This window comes from Dermacentor silvarum, chromosome 10, assembly GCF_013339745.2.
Source record: "Dermacentor silvarum isolate Dsil-2018 chromosome 10, BIME_Dsil_1.4, whole genome shotgun sequence".
Classification (NCBI taxonomy): domain Eukaryota; kingdom Metazoa; phylum Arthropoda; class Arachnida; order Ixodida; family Ixodidae; genus Dermacentor; species Dermacentor silvarum.
The window spans coordinates 15,075,016-15,100,245 of NC_051163.1; the positions used below are offsets into that span (position 1 = coordinate 15,075,016).

At 48.9% G+C, this 25,230-nt stretch overlaps 1 protein-coding gene across 1 annotated transcript in view; it reads right to left on the minus strand.

Moving 5' to 3' along the window:
• Positions 1-3,057: 3,057 nt before the first annotated feature.
• The window catches only part of LOC119466439 (transmembrane protein 214), a 33,271-nt gene continuing 11,098 nt past the window's right edge, over positions 3,058-25,230 (minus strand). Inside the window, exons 7-12 of the mRNA XM_037726951.2 lie at positions 15,042-15,281; positions 9,279-9,405; positions 7,716-7,812; positions 6,514-6,682; positions 4,579-4,730; positions 3,058-3,690 (exon numbers count right to left, since the gene is read on the minus strand). Of these exons, the coding sequence (XP_037582879.1) occupies positions 3,573-3,690; positions 4,579-4,730; positions 6,514-6,682; positions 7,716-7,812; positions 9,279-9,405; positions 15,042-15,281 (903 nt within the window). The 3' untranslated portion in view covers positions 3,058-3,572. The remainder of the gene's footprint in view (positions 3,691-4,578; positions 4,731-6,513; positions 6,683-7,715; positions 7,813-9,278; positions 9,406-15,041; positions 15,282-25,230) is intronic.

Sequence of the window (25,230 nt, forward strand, 5' to 3'; positions counted from 1 at the left end):
ATATAGTGCCGCGCAACACGAGCTCTGCGGCGACGACCGCTACGAGATTGCGCCAGAGTAGCGCGCCGTCATCTGTTCACCGATGGCATGCGGCGAGCGCGTCCACCGATACCATATATGAAAACAAAGCGCTGCATGAGCGAAGGTCTGTCCGCGGCGGCTGCTATATGAATCGCGCCCACGCGCTGTCTCTCGCGATCTCCCGATTAGTGAGGCAGTCGCGCTACACTTGGCACCGTTCACAATAAGCCGCACGAGACAGATTGCCGCGCCAGCCAATATATCGCGAAATGAAAAGACGTAAAGGGCTGCGCTCAAATTTCGCATCAGGGAGTAATTTGGTACCTCAAGACGTCACTGCGGAAACCCATAGCAGCGTTTTATTGCGACAGCAATTTTACTCGAGGCGAGTTCGTTTGCGCCGTCGTGCTGCCAGGGTATTGACGGCGCATGCGCGGCCACGCGTGTGTGATTCAGATACGCGCAGTGCGCGTTTCGCTGCAAAAACGACGAAGCCAAGTGGACGCACCCATGGATTTTCTTACAATAAAAACTTTTATGGACGTACCGTCACGCTCTGCTCAATCGGATCTGCAGCGGAGCCGAGGCAGCATTCTGCCTTCCACTGCCGACATATGATCATTGTGCACACTAACACAAGCGTTCCTGCTGAGCAGCTGTGTGCATACCACACCGTAGTGCAGACAGCAGTCCGAACGGAAGCGACAGTAAACTTCAAGCTACGAACGCCAACGGTTTTCATTCGATATCAACTCGTACACACAATCAAGGCGCAACGCCTGCAACGCCGCTGGCGGTGCTACTGTTCACGATAGTGTTCTTGCGCCGTACTCAAGTTTTCAGGTGTGTGCTTTTCCTGTTCTCGGTACTTTCTTTGATTATGAACTATTTTTAATTGTAACTTCTTAAATTTAATTCTGGGGTTTTACGCGCCAAAACGACGATATGATTACGAGACACGTCGTAGTGGGGGACTCCGGATTAATTTAGACCAAATGGCGTTCTTCAACTGCACCAAATGCACGGTCATCATCATCATCATCAGCCTATATTTATGTCCACTGCAGGACGAAGGCCTCTCCCTGCGATCTCCAATTACCCCCGTCTTGCGCTAGCCGATTCCAATTTGCGCCTGCAAATTTCCTAATTTCATCACCCCACCTAGTTTTCTGCCGTCCTCGACTGCGCTTCCCTTCTCTTGGTATTCATTCTGTAACCCTAATAGTCCACTGGTTATCCATCCTATGTATTACATGGCTTGCCCAGCTCCATTTTTTTCCTTTTAATGCCAACTAGAATATCGGCTATCCCCGTTTGCTCTCTGATCCACACTGCTCTCTTCCTGTCTCTTAACATTAGGCCTAACATTTTTCATTCCATCGCTCTTTGTGAAGTCCTGAACTTGTTCTCGAGATTCTTTGTTAACCTCCAAGTTTCTGCCCCATATGTTAGGACTGGTAGAATGCAATGATTGTACACTTTCCTTTTCAACGATAGTGGTAAGCTCCCAGTCAGGATTTGGTAATGCCTATCGTACCAATGCACGGTACACGGGCGTTTTTGCACTCCGCCCCCATGGAAATGCGGCCACGACTGTGATTTGACCCTGCGCCCTCGGGCTTAGCAGCGCAGCGCCAAAGCCACTGCACCACGGCGGGTATTTCTGCGAGCTAGGGTGTCCGTACACCCTTACGTTGCAAAGGGTGAAGCAGCATCCTGTATATTATACAGGAACACTAGTTCACGTTAGCATTAGGAGACACCTGGCAGCTGCCATGGCACTTTTTCTACTGCACAGCAGCAGTTGCTTCGCGTGCTGCATCGCGCCAACATGTCGACCCCGCATATTGTTGAATATCCTCCGAGGAGCCTCAGCATAGCGCTAAAGGTTGCTGCCTCTTTCACTGCTTTGCCCGTTGGGTGAAACTGCCTACTCTTTTGACATGCTGAAGAAGCTTCAGTTGTGGATAGGTCAGCAAACAAATTATAAGTTACTTTAGCAATTAAATTATAAGTCAAATAACTTTTTTTTATGTGTGCGTGAATACACTCTCCATGACCAGAACTAAAAGTGAACAAGTGTCGAATAGTGTTCGAGTTTTGTGGGGTCAACAAACCAAAAACACAAACGTCGCAACATCGCGATTCTACCCTGCACGATTGCAACTGGTTAAAACAGACAACCTCATGCTTGTTTCCAGAAACTGGCTGTGTGACAGATCATCAAGACTTCGGCGAACTGGAAATCACTTGCACATTTGTAAACAGCGATGCTACCATTGCAACTCACTATGCACAGCACAGGTGGTAGGGGTGCACACAGCATGCTTGTTCATTGAACACCCATGATATGGCTATACCAGAAAGCCCCAAACCAGCCAGATGCCTACGCCAAAACTGCATTGGGTAAGTTTTGTTCAACATAGCTGGCACATAAGCCTCTCACCATAGAGTGCCACCGCCAATCATTATTAAAAAGCTTTAGTTGAACAGCTGCCTTATCTACAGGGAACAAGAACTGAGCCTGCAAAAATGTTGCTCTCAAAAGAACCTTTATTATTCAATAGAAAGAGAACCATTTAAGCTATGTCGCATCACTGCTTTGTGGGACATTCATCATTGCACCCGATGTGAGGACATTTGACAGCTGAGGTCATCAAAATACGTATTCCACAGTCTGAGTTCAGATAGTTCTGAAGGGGTGTCAAATTTTCAGGTTTTCGTGTAGCATATTACAATAGACTACATACTTTCATCTCCCGCATGCAATAAGTTAGATCATGTAGTCATGCTGGCAACCAGATGAGGAATTGTCTGCCCACTTGACTTTTTTTTTTTTCTAGATGCCCACCAAGGCTCAAAAAAGCACAGTCTAGCCTGATATGCCTGCCAGACAATTAGTAAAGCCAGCAGGCATTGTTCCTGCTCACAATGTGGACCATTATATCACTGGCCAACAGCAGGAAAGGAAAGTTGCTGCTGTGCTGAAAGCATTGCACTCTTCCCAATGTAAACACAGTTGACAAAGACAGGACATGCCAACAGAAACATCATTTATTGGAGCACTGCAAGGCACCACAAAAAGAGAAAATGTCAAATAAAATGTGTGCACAGCTACTGAACCCTGCTCCATTGGCAATAACTTGGCCAAAAGAAGCCAGGTCAGCTAGACTGTGCAAGGTGATGCTTGCGTGACATGCTCCTGCTGTGCAAGGGTTGGCCACACAGTTGACAACACACCTCTCCTCGACGTCAGCGTCAGCATAGCTTTTCTTGGTCCCCAACACCCCCTTGAACCACAGCCTTCTCTTTTTCGCTGCGCCGTACAAAGCCGCTGTGTGTCAGATCGTCCCATGAAACACAGTGCATGAGAGCCATCACACACAGCACACTGCAGAGTCCCTCAGAGTGCCACCAGTGCAGTACAATGGCAACAGCCTCCATTGGCAGCTTGTCAGGTGAAGTGCCCCAATAGCTTGTGCCCATAGTGTGCACGTGCTAGGGGACACCAAGTTCCAGGAACGTCAGGCAGAGCAGCAAGGGTGCTGGGGTCACTGGGCCGAGCCAAGCCGATCCCAAAGCCAGTGGAGTGCCACCTGAGCTTGATTTTGTGCAGCTGATACTAACTCCCCCGCCTGACTTTGCAATTTTTCCAGTGACCATGATCCCCTGCACAGTTGGTCCGACAAAAAATTATTATGGCGCAGCTATAAACAACAAGAAGCAAGAAGGCATTTGAACTTGCAGAATTATACGAGCACTTCCCTACATTATGTTGAGATCAGATTGCACAGATCGTGCTGGCCTTAGCTGCACGCTGACAAACTTGACCAAGAACTACACCACAAGCGCACACAAAAACCTTACAGAAGCCATTGATACCCTGTTTAGCAAACTCTTGGAAACTGACCTTTTGCTAATTTTCCCAGAAAATAAACGAAACTGGCACAATATTACAAGCAATTGAGCTAGACAAAAACAGACTTGATATTCGAAATAGGCACCATAAAATTACATATACCTACAAGTTTCCATCACCATAAACTCAAAAGGAAGTATTTTTTTAATATTTGGTCTATGACCAAACTCTCCCTTGAAACATTTTCTTATAGCTTGTCTTTTAGCCTCAACATAACCCAGTGATAAGCATTTCTCATTATCGATGGCACGCAACAATAAAATTTGTGACAATTTCCTGCACGCTAAACATGGCACAGCTGAAGTTACATTTAGTGAAATGACAAGTTTTATGTGTTACACAGGCATGTCCTTATGCATTGCAACTGTTCTTTCTTTTTTTAATTCTTTTTTAGGTTACTTCATTCATTGTCATGCTATCCACTTTGTTCAATTTCACATTGTTTCAGTGTTATTCCATAACCACTTATTTAATTATGCAGTCATTGGCACTCAAGCACATTTAGTAAGTGCACTTCATGCCTGCTTGTCCATTTATTCACTAACATTTGCCCTCGCAGTTCTCAGTGGATAGCACCCAGGACGCCAACAGACGTGGCAGCCTTTGGACGTGTGTGTCACACTCAAGACAGAACTCACGTGAGCAAGTTGTCGGTGAGCCACATGGCTGAGATGCGGGCACCGTTGACCACATGCTCTAGCAGCCAGCCCACGGCACTGCCCACCACTCTCCACGTCTCGTGCGCCGCTCCCAGCAGACTTGCCATGCACAGCGGGACCCACTCATTGCCCTGCAAGGGTAGTAGCACATTACACATCACTGTTTACAGCTGCTTATGCAACATGCATATTAGCGTTATAGCGTCCCGAAACACCCCGACTATGCAGGCCCAGCACGTGGTGCAGAGGCATTAGTTAACTAATTGAATTTCTCAAAGTAAAAGGCGTCAGAAAAATCGTAAAGTACGACTTAACCACAACCTGCAGACATGATAGCGTCGGATTGTAATTTGAATATACGAGAAAACATAATTCTGTTACGCATAAACTTAAACACAAACTCCCTTTCCAGCATTTCTACCATTCATACAGCGGCGCGCCCGGGTCGGTTTCTTGCAAAAACACCATCCTGATGGTGCTTGCCTCGGCAACGGTGCACCGAGGCGAAAGTGGAGAAAAAAAGAAAGCTGCAGTTGCCGGGAAGCCTGACAAGCAATCGGGGATCTTTGAATGCTATCGCGTTCCACTCTTAAAGGTGAAGTTTAAGCATCCTCCAAATTTCTTATGTAGCAGTTATGTACAGAACAGGCTGCGGGCAACCACAGTACACCAACATGTTAAATAGGTACCAATTGAGAGCTTTATTGTTGCGTATGAGTACACAGAAAAGCTGGTAGCGAAAATAGAAAATTTCGCTGTTAGAAAACAAGACCATGTGGGAAGGAAGGCACAAAACACTTAGTGTAAATAAGTATGAAAAACGAACTCAAATGCGTTCAATACATCCCTTTTCTGCAGCATCTTTTCTCCAGATTTCCCAGATTTGTTCAGCAGATCATAGACAAAAGGTTCTGTGCAATGCAACACTATGTTTGACTAGTGCAAAACAAGAGATGAAAGCAATGTCTGCAACAAAGCATTGGTATAATGAAGCAGCAACTTCACCTTTCTCGCACCCTATGAGGAAGTACATTTCTTTTCTTCATACAATCCGATTTTGTAAGGGCAGGCTGAAAGCAACGTCTGTTCTCTGTGTGCTTTCAAACCGTGCCTCTTAAAACTACAGCTCTTTCAGGTTTGTGCACGGCGTGCATCACTGAGTAGATGCACAAGAAAGAGCAGCGTGCATACCAGTGAAGCCCCTGACTTCAGTCACTGCACAAAGTTTATTGTTAGTGTAGGCTTTATAAGGCTGGGCATTCTGCAGTCTAGACTCCTTTGTAGAAGCAGGGCCCTCTTTCTAAAATCTGTGTTTTACAGAACCTTCTTTTCTGGGCTAACCTCGTGGTATAACGCAAAATGTATCTTCACTACCAGTGCCACATATGAGCACTGCCTTGCAAATAGCTCGGCTTCGAAAACCATGATTCCTGTTGCACTCAATATACTTAGAGCTCAGTACAGTCAAATCTCATTACAATGAAGTTGCGCGTGACCGGAATATACTTTCATTACACTGATATTCGTTACAAGCATGTATTTGTTACATGCTGATATTGGCAAGAGACAGTTCATATTTATTTTGTTAACTAAGATAATTCATTATATTAGTGATCATTATGTCAAAGTTTGACTGTATAATAATTCCCTATTTTTACCTGGTGCAAAGTTTTCCTATGATCATGAAGGTAGGGACTTCTCACAGCACTGTGCCCGTCACCATCAGCGCATTCATCATGGCTCCGCAGTGAAGTGCTCACGATAGCCGAAGGTAACCAAGCTTACGTAAAGCAATGACAATTTAACGTACACATAAAAGCTGTCCACGAAAAGCCCACGCTCAGGTACCGCCGCATGAGCTTGTGCAGCGTGCCATTGAAATGCAAACACAAGAGCAGCAACAGCAGCACTCACCCAGAGAAGCAGGCTGTGTGTGTGAACAAGCAGTTGCGAGCGCAGGGGTTCACTGGCCGTCCACACTGCCACGGTCAGCTCTGCAAGCTGCTCCCATGCTTTCTCCAAGGGGGGACCCAGCCGACGGCTAGCCTCTGCATACCACACTGGCAGCTTCTCGGCAGCCCACCTGCAAAAAGACACATGGTCACTTTCCCCTTCATGGTATGAAAAGGTACGAATTGCAAAAGACTGCTAACTAGGGCTGGTTGGTACATGCTCTTGCTATAAATAGAGTAACAGCGCACACAACAAAATAAGCGGAAGGAAACAGGTTCCCATTTATTTGCTTCCTGTACGCATCCGTTTCCCTCCATTCGTCCTATCTCACGTGCTGTTACTCTATTTAGATACGACATCAAGAGGCAGGCGTACAAAGCATAGACACAAGAGAAGCAAGAAGAGCAACAGAGGTGCCGACTGGGGACAAAACATAGACACAGAAGATACAAAAAGGACCACACATTCATGGTCTTCCTGTCTGTCAACCATAACAGGTAAGCAAGCTTATCAGTCCAAGGAAAACCCTCCTCGCTCTGTCACCAATCTCTAACCCCTTCAAGTGACAATTAATTCTGTCCAGTGACAATTTAGCTGTGTCGAAGTTCTTGCATCTTCAGAATCATGAAAAGTGTACAGCTACAAAACAGACTAGGAATTTTCAATTCTTCAGTGAGTGTTGTCATGTTTACAGAACGTCGGCTTGATGCAAGAACTAAATACTGCGATGTAAGATATGAGAACATCAACTATTTCTTGCCTAGAATGCTTGGAAAGCACCTATCCAGCCACTTGAAAAAATAAGTCTGATGTAAAACATTGTGAACAACAGTTAACGAAGTGAACCAGCTACATGATGACAAGCTAACAAGGAGAGCAAACACCCATCCATCTTCCTTCCAGCGCACTTTAGTAAAAATGTGTTACACATATTATTCAAATTTGTAGCACATACACGATTTAGAAGTGTTCCAAGTTGTATATAACAGCATTTACATATCATTATTTTCAACAATGCTTTTGCTTTTCATGCACTATCTTGACATGCACAATTGTAAGCACAGCACATGGAAAAGGTTAACTTCACAACAAATATCCTCAGCTTTCTGTGTAGTCTGGCCTCACACCAGTGTCACTCTGCAAGACAGTGGGAATGCACTCACGTAGAGCCCTGGTGCAAGTAGATGGCCGCCTCTTTGGACCCCTTTTGCCAAGCTGACAGCACGCCAGTGTCTTTCAATACGGCATGCGTGCCAGAACCTGAACAGAACACACATTCACATTATGCAGCACTTTTTTTAAACGCAACCACTGTATTCACAAGCTATGGTGTCCCCTTTTTCAGGATTCTTCAGTTGTGCACGTGCTCATTCAGTCACGTTAAAAAAGATGCTGTTAAGACAAGTTAACAACATGTTTGTTACAGCTTACATATGAAACAAAACTTCCACATGAAAACCAAAACACAATTACTAACCTAAGTTAGAAACCTCACTGAGTTAGTTCACACTGACAATTTGTGAAGTACAAAACAAATAACATGGCTGGCGCAAGTTCACAAATCCAGTATTAGCTGCCAATTTCAGTCATTAATGCATATGCATATATCAGCTTCGCAAGGCATTGAAAAGTGTACTTTTTTGTGAGGACCTTCAGAGCGATCTCGGCGCACTGCACAAATAAAATTTACCTGTCTGTTTTTCATAGTTTCTTGGTTGTGTGCACACCTGAGCAACTGCATGGCTTTCTTTTTTTAAATATTCTTACTGTGTAGCTCTTTCCTTCTTTATTCATTACGTGTTCTGTACTAACCTCTGTTCAGTACATATTTATTTCTACAGCAATGTCTCAGAGTCAATAAAGCTTCCAAGCACACTCAAGCCATGAGCAAAAACTTCTCACCAAGTGTCTAGCTATTCGTTAGAGATGAAAATTTCGGATCCCTAAGAATTGTTACAGGGGAAAAAAAAGGTGCCTGCATCCAGGTTCCAATCCTCTGTAGCCTTGCATATGTGGTACCCTGCAAGACTACTTGTAAAAAAACGGCCCTAATTGTCACAACGTGCCTCCGAAACAGCCTGCCCTACTACTGTCACAATATGTCACGGCACTATTTAATGAAATATATACATTTTGTTAAATATACCTGCCACTAGCCACAATGGCAATAGGGTCCAACAATTATTTGAGTATGTGAAGTGAATTTTTTGGCAGAAGTAAAGAAATATACTGCAATTATCATTAGAGTTAATAATTCGCTTCATGTATTGCAAACTGCATGGCGACGCGTTGCACCATCCAAAAACAGTTTGAACCATCTGGAACAGCCACACTACAGTGCACACTCACAATTACATCTTACCTTTAAATTATCAGCAACTGTGCTCCTATTCCATTCATAGCTGTTTAGGGTAACCTCACCACTAAACTCATGAGAGTGCAATTGTTTTAATATTGTTTGCAAGCAGATACTTCACAATTACCACTGACATTAAATTACATGCAAAGACTTATTTGCAATGAAAATCATGTCAAATCTCTGGTCAAGTAACAAAGTGACAAGCATTCCAAATCACAGAGCCCAGATTAAAACTGCATAGTTGCAACGAAACTTATAGTCTTTAATTTAGTGAATAAATAAAATATGACCACATCTACCACAGAAAACAATGTTGTTGTTGCTCCAAGTGAATCCGCCATACTAACAGCCAATGAAAAACACTTACGCTCGAAGCGTCCACCGTGCTGTAGCCGGACATCCCAGAAGATGACACCACCAACACCCAATGCAAGGGTGGCTAGTAGTAGCCGAACCCACGGGAAGCCCTGGCCACCCATCTTGCGCTCAAGTACCTGCATACCAAGCAGTGCAATTCTCAAGCAACACAGGAGTAACACTGAAGCAGAACTGGGGCAACCGTGGAATACCCTTTAAGCATAGCATAGAATGCTTACTGGCAGCCCCAACTAAGTTTTATCTACACTTTTGTAGGATCTTGGCAAATAAGATGTATTATTGGCCAAATAATGGGTCAAAAAAATTATAATGAGAGATCTGTGCCGCTCAATGAACTGTCGACTGACCTTTCGACATCCACATTCCCCAAGGCTAGCTTTCTTAAGCTCTCCAGCACAATCAACGTGCTCTCACACACAAGAAAAAGCTTTTTTCTTTCTATTTCATGATACAGTGATCTCCATACCAATGCATCCTTGAATCCAGTGGTGCAACACTCCTTATGGCTGCCCCCATGTACTCGAAGAATTGCACATTAAATGTCTTTCAAATAAACCTGAGGGGGGGGTATTCTGTAAGTGTCCACCTAGTGGACATGTCCATTTCGTCTGCTGCTGAAATGCTGAATGGCTGTGGTGCCTGACTCCTGCGGTAGTGCACCCCAGCCCAGCCAAGCAGAGCTTAAACAGCAGACGAAATGGACATCTCCACTAGGTGGACACTTATAGAATACCCTTCCTGGACTCAGACACTTTACTGGTGGCCGTTTTTGGCATCTGATGTTTACGAAAACACCAGGACCTTATACACACACACACACACACACACAAGCAGAAAAACAACAGAACATACAACACGTACCTTTCAACCCAATACTACCACCAAATTGACAGACATCTGAAAGCCAGCCTCTTTATCCTGTTCGACAGTCGCAACTGCTAGTCACATTCCACGGAAATTTGTCACATAAGGAAAAGAAAAAAGAACGCAGTTTTCTCGCCACCTGATGATGACGTCACAAGTGAAAAAATAAATCTGGTAAACAAAGAAAGTGATCACATGGGCATGAGGCAGAAGACTTGAAAACACCACAGGGTAAAGCCAACATGCCTTACAGCTGACAAACCGCAATTTTCCTGGTACAGGTACACACAAAGAATTGTATCTTTTTTTTTTTTTTTTGCACGCGGAAAACGGCATAGAATGAATCTACATAACGTAAAAAACAAAGGAGAGAGAGAGAGAGACAAAGCAGAAGGACATGGCGAAAGAACATCACAACGAAGGCTATGCGCGCACCGCTTGGCTTGCTGCCACAGAACAACTGCAGGGGCATCACCGAGACGCGACAGGAAAGAAACACAGCACAATATTTCCAACATTTCCGTACGCCACAGGAGCCGCAGAATATATATTCTTTCCCTCACTGCTACGTACCCTATGAAATACGGGTGCTTTGCGGAGAAGCAACACCGCGCTTTCGCAGAGACAATCGGCGCGATCGCGAGGATCGTGTACGCACTAAGTTCGATCGAAGGAGGCAAGGGCACCGATATCGGTAGGGCGGCGACGATTGCGAAAACCCGAATCGCCTGCGACCACTGAGCGCATCGCAAATACTGACCTTTTCTTATTTTTCCTCAGGGCATGCGGCAGCTGCCTTCGGTAGTCATCGGGGCCCGGGGCTCGCAACTGCGGCGATCTCCGTCACCCGGTTCCGGAGAACAATTAAACACACACACACACGCTTCGCGGAGCGCGACTTCGAGAACACCCACCGCGATCAGCCCCCACGGCGCCCGCTGGCCCGCTATCGACCACACAGCAGTACGCCCCGCAGCAGCAGCCGGCGGACGGCCTGCGACGACCCCGACGACGCGCCGAGGCGGTGCTGCCATCTGCGCGCGCTCGTTTGTTTACAATTTGTTCCACCATCCTCCACATCCCTTGCCGCATAGAGTTTCTCACTATAATGTGAAACTCTATGCCTTGCCGTATGTCCACCGGTAGTCTGTAGTTGCGAAATCAGCTTTATTAGAATCGCCCGAACAATCTTTGCGAGCTAGCTGACCTTGACGCCATCTATCAGCAATAAATAAAGCTAGTCTAACAGCAGCCACGAGAAGCATTGCCTCTGGGATCGGCATTAGACGTCTTAGTTCACTAAAATAATTAATTACGGCAGGTGCCCCAGAGAAAACCTATGCGGCCACCACTGCTGACCTTGACGCAGATTACGAGCTCAAAATAAAATAACGTGGTCTAACAACAGCCACGCGAAGCACGGCCTCCGAAACCGGCGTTAAATTTCTCAGTTCAATTTTCGATGCAAGACAGGCGCAGGAAGCCTACTGATAAAGTAGGTGTTCTGAGGGAGAGCGTAGAAGTTCTACGCGAGAGAGGAAACGGGACTTGGCGCTGCTGCTTGCTGGTTTAATTGCTGGTTCTATGCAACCTTTCTGCCGTTCTCTAGGGTCGCCTCGTGCAGAAATCTCGGAGGACACGCGTCTCGTTCATAACTTCAGCCAACTTGTGATAGAGTGAGTGCATTCATCGAACGTGTACCCGTCTCGATGTGGCCACCGCCGACTGCCACCGTACGGTGTCTAGAAGCCACCGTAGCCACCGCGAAGGCGTTGAGTATCACCGGTATCGCATCGTAAGTGGAGGGGAAAAACGAGATAACAAAAACGTGGAGTGAGACCCGGAAAAGCCTACGACAGACAGCTCGGGCCGCTCGGGTCAGTGAACCAGCCCCGTCCTGGCTTCTTAGGTGCGATCCGCGTGAAGGAGGAAGCGTTAATATCAGGACGGCGAACGGGCGCAGCTCGGCCTACGCTTTCAGTCGCCCGTATGGTCAGCGGCGAGAAACGGTGCGAAAGAGATCGACCGTGACTAAAAAATCGCTTTTTTTTTTTTTTTTTACTTTTTTCGTTGTTACGTCCACCAAACCGTGGGCGCACTTTCGGTTGCTCCACGTTTAATGGGCTGCCAACTACGACGTCACGTTCAGCGACAAAAACTAAGTGCGAAAATTACACTCTCTGATGCGAGCCCTAATAGAAATCTGGCGCCATATTTAGCAGGAAATTAAATGGACACATGCGGGAGCAAGCTTTAAAGGGACACTAAAGCAAAACAATAAATCAATTTATACTGATAAAGTATTCTTCGAAATCTCTGCTGTCGTTAATTACACTGCAATTGGTCAATTATTAGAAGAGAAAATGAAGGTCAAGGTTAATTTTTTTTTTATTTCGCGCGGAAACCCTGACGTCAGCACTTCAGTGTGACGTCACGACTTCTAAAGTTATTTTTTGTATTTGGGCCACGTTGGCTCAGTAAAAGTTTGCGAAACTTGCCCATATTCAGTCTTGGGCTCCTTTAAAACACAATGGAGTCAATCTTTACCACTAAAGGATTAACTGGGTCCTAGAAGACGCTTTCAAAATCCATGACGTCACGGTGAGCTGGTGCGGGAAATTGAAGGAGGCGTCGCCACTCGCCTTCTGTGTTTTTAGTTTCTTTCTGGCTTACCAAGCGGCTTCTCGCGGTAAGAGTGGTGTTTTCGGTGTTTTGGACGGGTAATCTACTGATACAGAAGAAATCATTTTCCTCTTTAGTGTCCCTTTAAACTGCACATTCGTGACAGCAAGTGGAACTATCGGAAGCAGAAGGGACCATTAATAATGGCACACTGCAGGCATAAATATAGGCTGATGATGAGTCCTCTGTAGACTGTTTATTGTTCCTGTCAGGCTCCACCAATATTTCATTCAAGATTTTTTTTTTTCTGCTTGTCTGCTACAGTCTCAATGCATTATAAATAACCTTCTTCGTACAAACTGCAGTTACAAGTTGGTGCTTAATGCATGGTTTAACATTATCTACATTATATTTTTCTGCAGATGTCGTGTCTTGCAGATACCAGTTTCAGTACATTTCACTCGCACCCAAATAATTCCAGATGAAGACAAGCATGGAAAAAATGTATACGTGCACGGAAGCTAAACATTTTGATAGAATTACTTGTGTGGTTGGGTTAATTAATTACAATAATGTCTCTGAGAAAAACATATGGTATTTATTAAAACCAACATTTTGGGTTTATCAAGAACTTTTAAGAAACTGCACCCCGCTGCCATCTGTATTTTAACCCCCGAGGAAAGAATCAAGTGGGCCTCAAAACATTGGTTTTAATAAATACAGGCGAACATTGTAATAACAATGCCGCACGTATCAAAAACCACCTTCACTATATCTAAATGTTATAAGCATATACTCGTTACATGCTGATATATTTACTATGTTATATCCATGCTCATTAAATTGAGGTTTGACTGCATAACTATCTTGACACTGTCTGCTCGGGCCTAGTTAATTTTTTATGAGTAAAAATGGACTACAGCATATCCCAGAAGAGCAATAGACTGAACTTAGGAAGTTTCAAAAGCTTTTGTTAAACCAGAATGGCCAAATATGCAATAAAATGCTTTGGAACCCGTGACATCATGCTGATGTACTGGCTACGTCATGTTAGTTACGTGGATTTTGCAGGGTTTGTGTGGGGAGCGTGAGAACATGGTGGATCCCGGAATGCTAGTTCGGATCTCAATTTACCAAAGCTGCTATTTTCTTAATGGTACTTGCAAAAAATGATATCATATTTCACCTAGCTTCTATTTGCCTTTCATCAAAAAAAAGCATTAGTAACAAATTTGTAGTTCTTGAAGTTCTCTCTTTGCACGCTCCAATAAGCCAAGGCTGCCACCACTGATACAAAAGTGCCTTGATTTTTTTTTTTTTTTTTAACAATGACCTCACAACTTTTATGATTGGTAATGCGGAACACTACTACAAGCCTTTTTTAGACTGATACATGTAGCAAGCTGTAGTCATTTTGCATGCAATGGCAACATCAGCAAAAGCGTCACACTGAGACCACCATTATTCCAGGATGCACAACAAACTAGAATGTAGTAATGCAGACAAGAAGAAACAGTGCAAAGCAACTCACACTTAGGCTTAATTGAAGTTTCTTAGCGTAGTCAATGCATAACCAGGTGCCAAGAACAGTTTGGGTCTAAGATGATTTGTCTGAGAATGAATTTAATTTGATAGTCGGGTTAGCACCCCTAGGCTGCACACAGCTACGGCTATGAGAGGCACTTTGGTGGAGGGCTCTAGACTAATTCTAAACACCCCATGGTGTTTGACATGTAGCCAAAGCATGGTGCACAAGTGATTTTGGATTCTAGCCCCATTGGCATGCAGCCATCACAGCAAGGAACCAACCCACAACCTCATGCGCAGCAGCGGAATGTCATAGCCGACAAGACACCACCGTGAGTAAAATTTACTTAGGTAGTCTTTAAGACAGCAGGCCAAGGAAAGCGTAGGCCAAATTGTACCTTTAATCGAAATGTATAAATGATGAGGAAAAGGGAAATGAAAGTGGACAAAAAGACAACATGCCACCACTGGTAGCCCAACACATCTGTTCAGCTAGCCCTGCATTTCCCCCTTATTCCTTTAGCTCACTTCAAGTAAGCACTGTGCAACTAGATGCCAAACGCACTCTAGCCCCAAGATGAAGTGTCTGCGAATGAATCACACCAGCGCCACGCACCCCCTAACATATGAAGCATGGGAAATGCACCTTCTCGTTTTGCTTTTTCAAGTTCAGATTTCATACCAGTGCAAGGGTACACAAAATTTCCCGGAAGCTCACTGCTCGCCTCTTGCTAATTACCTGGCACTGGGTGAGGGCGTCCTTGAGTGCAGCCTCCGATGTCGGTGTGGTGGAGCGCCAGGAGATCAGGGTGGCCTGCAGACGACGCTGTGTCGGGCGAGGCAAGTGGCGCCAGGCGTCCTTGGTCTCCAGGTGCTGCAGCAGCCGCGTGGACTGAGGCGCTTGGCGCTCGAAGAGCTGCCGCCACACGGATAAGCACTCAGGGTCCCGGCAGAGGCACTCCTCCAGACTGGTCAGGAGCTGCACGGCACACCAGGAAACCAAGGTTGTCATGTGGGCTTGGAACGTCATCCAGAAGCCGTTCAGCTTAGCGCAACTGGTACACAGACACAGTGGAAGAACAAGATATGCACTCTTCTGTGTCCTTGTACTATACACCCTGTTACCAACTCCACGCAGGGCAGTGAAAACTAGAGGTAGTGTCATCAATCACCGCCCGTCAACATTGTAACATAAGCAGAAAAGAGAACCAGTGAAAAATGCTCCTCCATTGTCTTCCCTTTAACCACCCACCTTGCAACATTGGTTGAATGGAAGTGCCAGTGTGTACAGTGGACAAGTCCTCTACATTACAGCAGGCTCTCATTACTGAGCAGCTAACGTGAGACCTAGCTTCCACTGCATTGCATGTAGTTGGAGAGACAGAGCATAATTGCACTACGTTGAGTGCTTTCATGACCAGGCAGAGGCTGCAAAATGGGAGTGGGGTTAGCCTTGGTCATGGTAGGCGCAGAGCAGAACAGTAGTTTCTAAGTTGGCAAGGAAGCACATTTTCAGGATCACCAATGTCCTCTCTTTTAAGGAACCCGTTGTCAGAATTTGCCACTTCCATCTACAAAAAGTGTTCTATAGTTGCACCCACTTACATGCATTTAACTCTGGTATTTGAACTCGGCTTCTGTATCAATCACTGGTAATAATCCCTTTAAAATTCAGTGCAGTTCAAGCACCCATATTGCGAGAATACTGTCTAAATACAAGTAACACACTTCCTTATGATGGCAACATGACCCTAAGATATATACACAAATGGCTGAACCGTTTGTCACAGTATATTTACTACTTACAGCATATTACATGCACTTTTCCATCGTTACACCTTGTTCTTACTCTAAAATTTTTAATTTGCCTTTGTATCAAGCATGCACTGCAAAATGACATAGCAGATGGGAGAGTGTTGAAAGGCCTCAGTTAGACTGAAAAAACAAACAAACAAAAAGGAAGATACACAGAACAAAAAGGAAGATTACAATACATCCACAAAATGCCAACTATCGGCAGTTATCACTTCGAACATTGCACCACTGCTCAAGGCTCAACTCGTCTTAGATAACATGTTGGAGGTCAAACAAAACAGAGGGCGATAGACCTGTTTACCAGCTGAGGGAGGTTATCTAGATCCCCAAAGCACTGCACAGAATCTGTCCTGGCCGTCTGTTCACGGAGCAGCGGATGTGAGAAATGCAGCGGATGTGAGAATCCTGTATCAATAACACTGCATTTCTCCACTTATGCATGCCTACCTACTAGAAGAGCAGGATGATAGTACACAGCATTGTGTTATGCTGATTTGGAGGAATCATGCAAGAAGTAAACAGTCAAACCTCGTTATGAGAAAACAGGATATAATGAAATAAACTTTAATAAAGGATAGAATGAAGTAAGTGAAATTCCCCTTGAAATCCCCAGAGAGATACATAGTGCAGTGCGTGTAGTATTAGATATAACATATAATGAATATAATAAAGGAATTCTGGCTCCTCCAACTTCATTATAACGGGGTTTTACTGTACATATATTTCACTTTGCTGCCTTATAATAAGTGTGCTCATTGTCAATAGGGGCACTTGAATAAGGCCAGCGGTCATCAAACTCTCACCAGCTGCAGCTTCAAGCTTGTGGCACATTTTTGCTTTGAAAAACAGTCACCGATAGTTTGAGGGGTTTCTCACGTCATTTGTTTTGAATTTTCATATCATATTTGCTACTGTACAGTTCATGCTGTACAGAATTGATGTACTAGTATTTCCAGTGAAGAAGTCTAGCAGATGCAGGCAGCTGCAATGACCATTCTGGGATTATTATGCTAGGTAACAATGAAAGATAAGGTCTGGAATAACGACACCCAAGGAATAGTCTATGTTACAGACATTGCATCCAAGGTTCAAGAGGGAAGATAGTTCGGTCATGTAATAGAAAGGTATTAGGGTTGTGACAGCCAGAAGGTGACAACTACAGTTGCAACAGGAAATAAGGTTTGTTTATGAAAAGGCAGTTGTGGGTTCTTGGTGTCTCACAGGAGACCAACCACCGCGGGTTCGAGCTTAGCGAGCCACAGGGCCGCGTCAGCCGTCGCCTCCAGCACCGCTCGCGCGCGAGCTCAGAGGCCGCAAGGGGCTACCGAGCGACGCACGCAAAAACACAGTAAAGCCCTGAGTTGACGGAAACCGTTTACTGAAACCGTCGGCACCAGCACTGCACAAACGCCCGCACGGAGGGGAGCCAAAGGGGTCCCGCACCAGGGCGAAAATACAATAACAGGCGCCTATAGCACGTCGCGGCGAGAGCACAGGCTCAAGCTGGGACACGCCGCTAGGAAAAGTCCCGGCGGCTATGCTACTTGCTCTGGCGATAACCAATGGGTCAACTCGCGAGAGCACGGGCAATATCCTTCGGCTTAGGCTTTCGGCAAGTGCGGCTCGGCGAGGTACGACCTCGCGCGAGCACTAATGGCACCGCTCGTCGGCTTAGCGTCGGGAAAGGATCAGCACAAAGTACGCGCTCCCCGCACGGGCAAAGGCCACGTGCGCGAGCTCCAGTCCTAGTCACAAAGGTGTCGGCGGACGAGAGGAAAGCATGAACGTACCGTGCGCTGGTCCCGGAGAGAAGTCCACGCTTCCCCGCTAGCGGCCGACCACCGGCCGCGTAGTGACGTCAGCGCTCCGCCCCCACCGCCAACCGCCGCGTGCGCAGCGCCACCGCGGGAACCGGTTAGGCGGCGTGGGCGGAGAAGGAGGCCAGCGGGGAACGATGGCGAGGGATGGCAGAGCAGGCGAAGCGCGCGCGATCATGCCGGCGCAACCCTCAATCCCCACATCCTCCTCTCCTTAAATGCCCCCCTACCAGCCTGGCGAAACAGCTAGTAGGGGCTTATGCATCAAAGACAATTGAGTCTTTCATGCACAAGCTAAATGCTAACCTCAGCCCAGCAAGTACTCTTAAAACACCGCGTTCCGACATATAAAACAAAACACTTTCATGCACTATAAAAATAATAATTATATACAAGGATCGTGGGAAAATAAAAAATTAAACTGCTACGCTCTATAATACAAAAAAAAAATTGCCGCGAGAGGGGGGAGAAATATTAACAAAATAGTCGGCCGCTGGCGCGGGACAGTGTCCAAGGTGCGAAGGGGAAGCGGCGCGTAAAGTTCTGTGGCTAGGGGCGGTGGCCGAAGACGTAGGAGTCTCGAGGGCAGTCTCGATTGCAGGAACGGGCTCACCGTTGGTAGATCGGAGTTGTTGCTTTCGTGGTGGTGGCGGTCCCGAACTCCAGCCGGATGGGGCAGGACACTGCCGGGTCAGCTGGCCACGCCGCCGGAGCCAAGATGAAAGGGGCAGCCACAACCGTGGCTGCAAGGCGTTCGCACGGCGGCGGCGACTGCAGAGAGCTGGTCTCTCGGTCTGACGTCAGAGGGTCAGTGACCCCGTCCACCTTCAGTGTCCACGATGGTCCGATGCTGCAGTTGGTGCGACTTCTGGTTGCTTCGAAGAGCAACAGGCACCACGCACGCACGCGCACACACACACGCACGCACACACTCCTTGCGGTTTTCACCGTGGCTGCGCAACACTCCCAAACACCGCCATGCTCATCGCCGTACACAACGCGCCGCGCCATAGAAGGCGCAAAGCGTCCTTCGTCCCCCTCACACCGACGAGTCAATGGGACCATTGTCCTCCCCGCGCCTGACAACCGCGCAAATCAACAACCCCCTTCTCGGCAAAGAAAAAAAAAAGGAAAAAGAAAAGAACAAGAAAAAAAAAATCTTCACCGTCTACGTACAAGAAAAAAAAAAAAACACGTAATGAATTAAACTATAAGGCTGTACACGCGAAAATTAAACACAACTTAAAAAAATAGTACACTCAGCCTGCGTACTTTAAAAAAAAAGGAAAAAAAAAAATGCACACTGTTAAAACACTACATAAACACACTTGCAATACACTGGGCTGGGACTAGCTTCTTTTCGTGCACTGGCCGCAAAGAAGCTAGCCCACTGAGTCTACGCATTTTACTGAGGGCCTTCGGTTGCGGAACAGTCCGTCGTCCGGCGCGAAATCACACAGGTGACCGCTTCCTCAGATTGTACCGGTGCGTGGTCCGAATGCGGTCCGTTGCTCCGGGTGTGCCCCGTTGCTTGCGCGCAATGCCACTGGGCACTGGCGCAAGCTCGTCGGACCGTGACGCAAAGGCCTTCAGGTCGGCGATATGGGCACGGCTGAGTTTTCCCGAAGAGGGATCCTTCAGCAAGTACGCGAGTGGAGACCAAACTTTCTCTACTCGGTACGGACCCAGCCACTTAGGAGCGAGCGAGGCTGAGAACCCCTTGGTCGCATCGCTAAGAGCGTGGTTGCGCTTCAGGACAAGATCACCTACCTTAAATGAAAGATGGCGATGCTTCCGGTCGTATTGAGCCTTCTGCTGGGCCCTGGCCGACGCCAAACTCTGCCTTGCTCTACAGAGAGCCCGACAAAGCCTGTCCCGAAGTGCTGAAGCGTAAGCAGAACAGTCTGCCGGCGCTTCCTCGTCCCCGAGCTGGCATTGCATGACACTGGTCACCGGATTAGCCAACTCCCTTCCAAAATTGAGAAAGGCGGGAGAGAAACCAGTTGAGCGATTCTCGGAGGTTCGGACTGCGAACGCGAGCTCACTCAAGTGGTCTGCCCAATCCTTTTGACGTTCGGCAAAGGCCGCTAACATTGGTTTAAGAGTTCTATTGAGTCTCTCCGTCAAATTGGACTGGGGATGGTAGGGCGAAGTGGTGCAGTGATTAATTCCCAGGGAACGGCACGTAGCACCAAACACCCGAGCGGTGAAATAGGACGCGTTGTCCGTAATCAGTCGTTTCGGAAAGCCGAACCGACAAAACACTTCCTGTAGCCTTTCCAGCACCGCTCGCGCTGTCACTTTACGAAGCGGAAACAGTTCCACCCATTTAGAAAAATGATCAACGACTACCATCAGGTGTGTGAACCCCTGCTTACTCCTGGGGAAAGGCCCCATAAGATCGCAGGTGGCCACTTGCCACGGACGCTCACTGTCGATTGGTTTCATCAGCCCGGGCGGCTTGCCACCCCTTGATTTCACCATTTGACAGACATGGCAGGAACGGCAATAGCGAAAAATGTCACGCTTTATGCCAGGCCAGGTCACAGTTTGGCTTAGTTTCGCAAAAACTTTAGAGCCACTCAAATGACCGGCCAAGGGTTCGTCATGAGAACATCGCAACAGTGCGCTTCTCAGACTTTTGGGGATAACCACCTTAAACGGGTCCACAGCGTCATCATCGGTGGCTATGTATTTCAGCAGGAGCCCATCATGATCCAGCAAATATAAATCCGCGGGGGACTCAGCGACACACGCTGTTTCCGGCCCCCCTGCGCCCGCCGCAATACCAGCAGCGTCTCGGCGCTCCGTCTCCCTGAGACCGTCGCTCACTCCGCGACAAAACGGATCAATTTGCTGGGCCTTCAGTAGCTCTTGCCTGCTGAAAGCGATTCCAATTCTCCCAAAGGGGAGGTTGGTCTCGTCCCCACTCAGGACTGCAGCCATCGGCGTCATGGGTTCGCTTTCGAGAAGCTCCCCCGCACACACGCTTTCCGGCGCGCTGCTTGCCTGGAGCGCGGAGAAACAGGTTTGCCCGCTTGCGGACTCGCCTCTCTCTCCGCTCGTTTCGCCCCCGACGCTAGCTGGCGCTAAGGCACCGGCAGCGGCTGTTGTACCTGGAGAAAAACTCTGGGTGGACAATGGGGCACGAGATAGCGCGTCAGCTACCACGTTAGCACTTAGATGTAGTGCCTCTTCGTGCCGTGTCGCTCTATCCCACTGGGGATTGTGAGTCGACAAGCGCATAGCGCAGGGGCTTGCCCCTGAATTCTGCGCGCGACACGGTTCGTGCCGTGCCTCTCGATCCCAAAGGGGACCATGAGCGGGCGAGCGCGAAGCTCGGGGGCTTGCCCCCGAACTCGGCGCGCGACACGACTCCGACGCCTCATCTGCACAGGCAGAATCGGACGCCGGCGGGCTGATGAACGGCTTTAGCAACGTGAACTGACCGTCGCGATAGCCGCCATTCGCAATGTCCACAACGATCCCAGTTTTAAGGAGAAAGTCCCTGCCGAGAATCACAGGAACACTGAGCCCTGGGAGATGAACGAAACGCGTGCGTCTCATTCGCTCTCCCCACCTGACAGTCAGCCTTGCGGCGCCAGCCGAATGGGCCACGCCTTTCGCAAGATTGAACGTCGTTCGGCAGTCCCGCAAGCGCACTGCGTGCTTTTGCAAGTGGGACAAAACCTGTTCGCCGAACAACGAAGCGCTTGCGCCCGTGTCCAGCAGCGCCGAAAATTCGCGGCCGGCAATGGTCACCGGAATAAACGGCGCGTGCGTACAACCAACCAAGCAACACAACCTGCTCGGTACGCCGAGGGAACAAGCAAAGGTTCGGTCACTCGTGCCTTCGCGAGCGACCTGCTATCCCGTTTCCCGGCCTTCCAGGAGACCGGGGCGCGGTGCAATCCCTTGCAATGTGCCCTCGTTGTTGGCAGCGAAAACAGCGTACTCCGCCGCGGTATCTTTCCCGAGGCGGAGCAGCCTCAGCTCCCTGCCGGGGTCGGCTCGCCGCTTGGCCAATGGGCCGATAACGAGCGTTTCCCTCCGCGATGCGCTGGGTCGAAAAGCGTCCCTGCGCATGCGTTTCGGTCGGTGGCTCAGCACAGGCTGCCCGTCTCCCGTGCGTGTAGGGGTCGAGAGCGCGCGCGCTCAGCTCCCAAACACACCCGCTTGCAGCCGCAAAGGCAGCTTGGCCGGGTTGTTGCCGTTGGGGAAAGGGCTCAGGCCCTCTCCACGCGCAGCTCGGCTCAAGGGCCTCGCTGGCGGGCGGCGGTGGGCGATAGGCGCGCGCGGCGATAATGTCGCCTTGAATGCGCTTTGCCTCGGCGGCTAATTCCTCCAGATTTCGGAAGCGGCCGCCGCGCAGGTACGCCGAAAAGGTCGGATGTGCCTGCCTGATCACCCGTTCGACGCGTTCCTCGTTCGAGGCATTGGGCTCGGCGACTAAGAAAAGGTCTTCCATCGCCCGTACGTACTCCTGAAGCGACTCATCAGGAGCCTGTGTACGTAGCCCAAGCTCTCGTCGCATCCTACTCTCGTAGTCAGCGGGTAGGAATTCACGCAGGAATGCCGCGCGGAACTCCTCGAGGGTTGTTGCACGGTGTCCGGAAAGCCTGTACCACCTAGCCGCCGAGTCAGTGAGTGCAACAGGGACGACGCGTCCGAGTACATCCTGATCGTTCAAACCCAGAGCTCTCTGGTAGCGTGCGAGGGAGTAACAGTAGTCCCTGGCACTAAGCAGGTCACCGTATCCGCTGTAGGTCGGGACTGCCAACCGTACAGCGGGGTGAGCGCATTTCGGAACAGCCGACAGCGTTTTAACTGCCCCAGAGAGCGCCTGGATCATTTCGGCGGCATTATGCAACAGCGTCTGTGCGCCTGCTCCAAAGGGAGCCGTTGGCGCGTTAGCGGCGCGATCGAGCAAGGATGAACTGACGTCCAGCTCGATCAGTGGCGCGGTTTCCACAGGGATACCGGCCGGCGCGCCGCCGTCCCCAGAGCAAAAAGGGCTCCTAGCGGGGTGCGCCTGCTGTCGTTCACAGCTGCCACTTGAGGCAGCTATACGTGAATTGCTTAGGCCGCTTGCAGCCAGCGTTGACAAAACAGGCGCGTGCTCGATCGGTGTGCCACTGGGCGCCACCGAGTGTACTCCAAAGGGAGACGTATGAGCGGAATTCGTGGTCGCCGTGATTGAAGGTTCCCCACAGGGGGCCGCGGCATACCACTGGTTTTGGCTGTTCAATTGACAAGCAGCCAACGGGCAAAAGTCGGAGAGGGCTAAGGCCCCGTTTCCGCGCTGCGCTCCGTTTACTCCCGAAGGAGTCCATGATCGGGAGCGCTGCGACATCGCACTGCTTGGCATTCCAAAGGGAGCCGTGGCAGACGAATGTGCCCGTGTGCACTGTTCGGAGAGGGCTCTGGCCCCGTTTTCAAACAACGCTACTGCTCCAAAGGGAGCTGGTACGTAGCGCCTCACGTTGCCGTCCCCACAGGGGGTCGTTACAAGCGAGGGTGCAGGAGTGCGCTGCTCAAGGGGGGCCCTGGCCCCGTTCTCGAGCAACGCGGCGTCTGCTAGCACTAACAAAGGACAAAGGTCACTACGCCTAGCAGACATAACGCGGCGAGTCCAATTCGCTAAGGCGTATTGACTCGGCTAAGCACAGACAAAGGCTTAATGAGCCTTTGAATCCGCGTTGGGCGCCAGTGTGGGTTCTTGGTGTCTCACAGGAGACCAACCACCGCGGGTTCGAGCTTAGCGAGCCACAGGGCCGCGTCAGCCGTCGCCTCCAGCACCGCTCGCGCGCGAGCTCAGAGGCCGCAAGGGGCTACCGAGCGACGCACGCAAAAACACAGTAAAGCCCTGAGTTGACGGAAACCGTTTACTGAAACCGTCGGCACCAGCACTGCACAAACGCCCGCACGGAGGGGAGCCAAAGGGGTCCCGCACCAGGGCGAAAATACAATAACAGGCGCCTATAGCACGTCGCGGCGAGAGCACAGGCTCAAGCTGGGACACGCCGCTAGGAAAAGTCCCGGCGGCTATGCTACTTGCTCTGGCGATAACCAATGGGTCAACTCGCGAGAGCACGGGCAATATCCTTCGGCTTAGGCTTTCGGCAAGTGCGGCTCGGCGAGGGTACGACCTCGCGCGAGCACTAATGGCACCGCTCGTCGGCTTAGCGTCGGGAAAGGATCAGCACAAAGTACGCGCTCCCCGCACGGGCAAAGGCCACGTGCGCGAGCTCCAGTCCTAGTCACAAAGGTGTCGGCGGACGAGAGGAAAGCATGAACGTACCGTGCGCTGGTCCCGGAGAGAAGTCCACGCTTCCCCGCTAGCGGCCGACCACCGGCCGCGTAGTGACGTCAGCGCTCCGCCCCCACCGCCAACCGCCGCGTGCGCAGCGCCACCGCGGGAACCGGTTAGGCGGCGTGGGCGGAGAAGGAGGCCAGCGGGGAACGATGGCGAGGGATGGCAGAGCAGGCGAAGCGCGCGCGATCATGCCGGCGCAACCCTCAATCCCCACACAGTAAGCAGGATGACAGTGATGAACACTTCAGCACCAAGAAGCCAAGTAAGCGCTGGATGTGCAGGTACCTGCACATATATTCTAGCAACCTTAAAACAAGGTTGTATGATTTATTTCCACACAGATCTTGCAACCAAGATTACATTATTCAGTCCGCAGCATTCAATAAAACATTTTGCATCATTGCTTCCTTAGATTGTCTGGACAACATGTCGACAGGTGCCAAACCAGTTTTACAGTATTTGCACGATTCTACTGCGCACCTTTTTTGAATAAAAAGTTCACATTTGCGTGCATGTTACAATCGTAACTAATTCTACTAAAAATTAAAAAAAACTCACTGCAAGGTAGCTAGCCACACTGTCATCGAACGGGTCGTCTGAAGAAAGTGACGCTCGGAGACATCGCAAGGTGGGCCCATGGTGCGTGGAATGCCCTCCCACAGACGATGCTTACGCGAGCCTCCAGAAGTGTGGCATTTCTAATGCGCTAAATGGAACTGAAGATGACTTTTTGTGCTCGGTAGACAGCGAAAAGGAGGTGTTGTTGAAGTCCGATAGCTACTAACCGCTAAGATTAAGCTGTGTGCGTATCTGTGTGCGTTTGTATCTCCACAAAATCGTTTCAACATGGTACACGCCAACTTAGGTTTCATTACTTGATGTGCACGGTAGTATTGTCCCCAAGTTATGTTTTTCGATATTCGAGCAACAATATAACTGCACGTTACAATCGGTGGTGCGGTAGAATCGTGCAAATACGG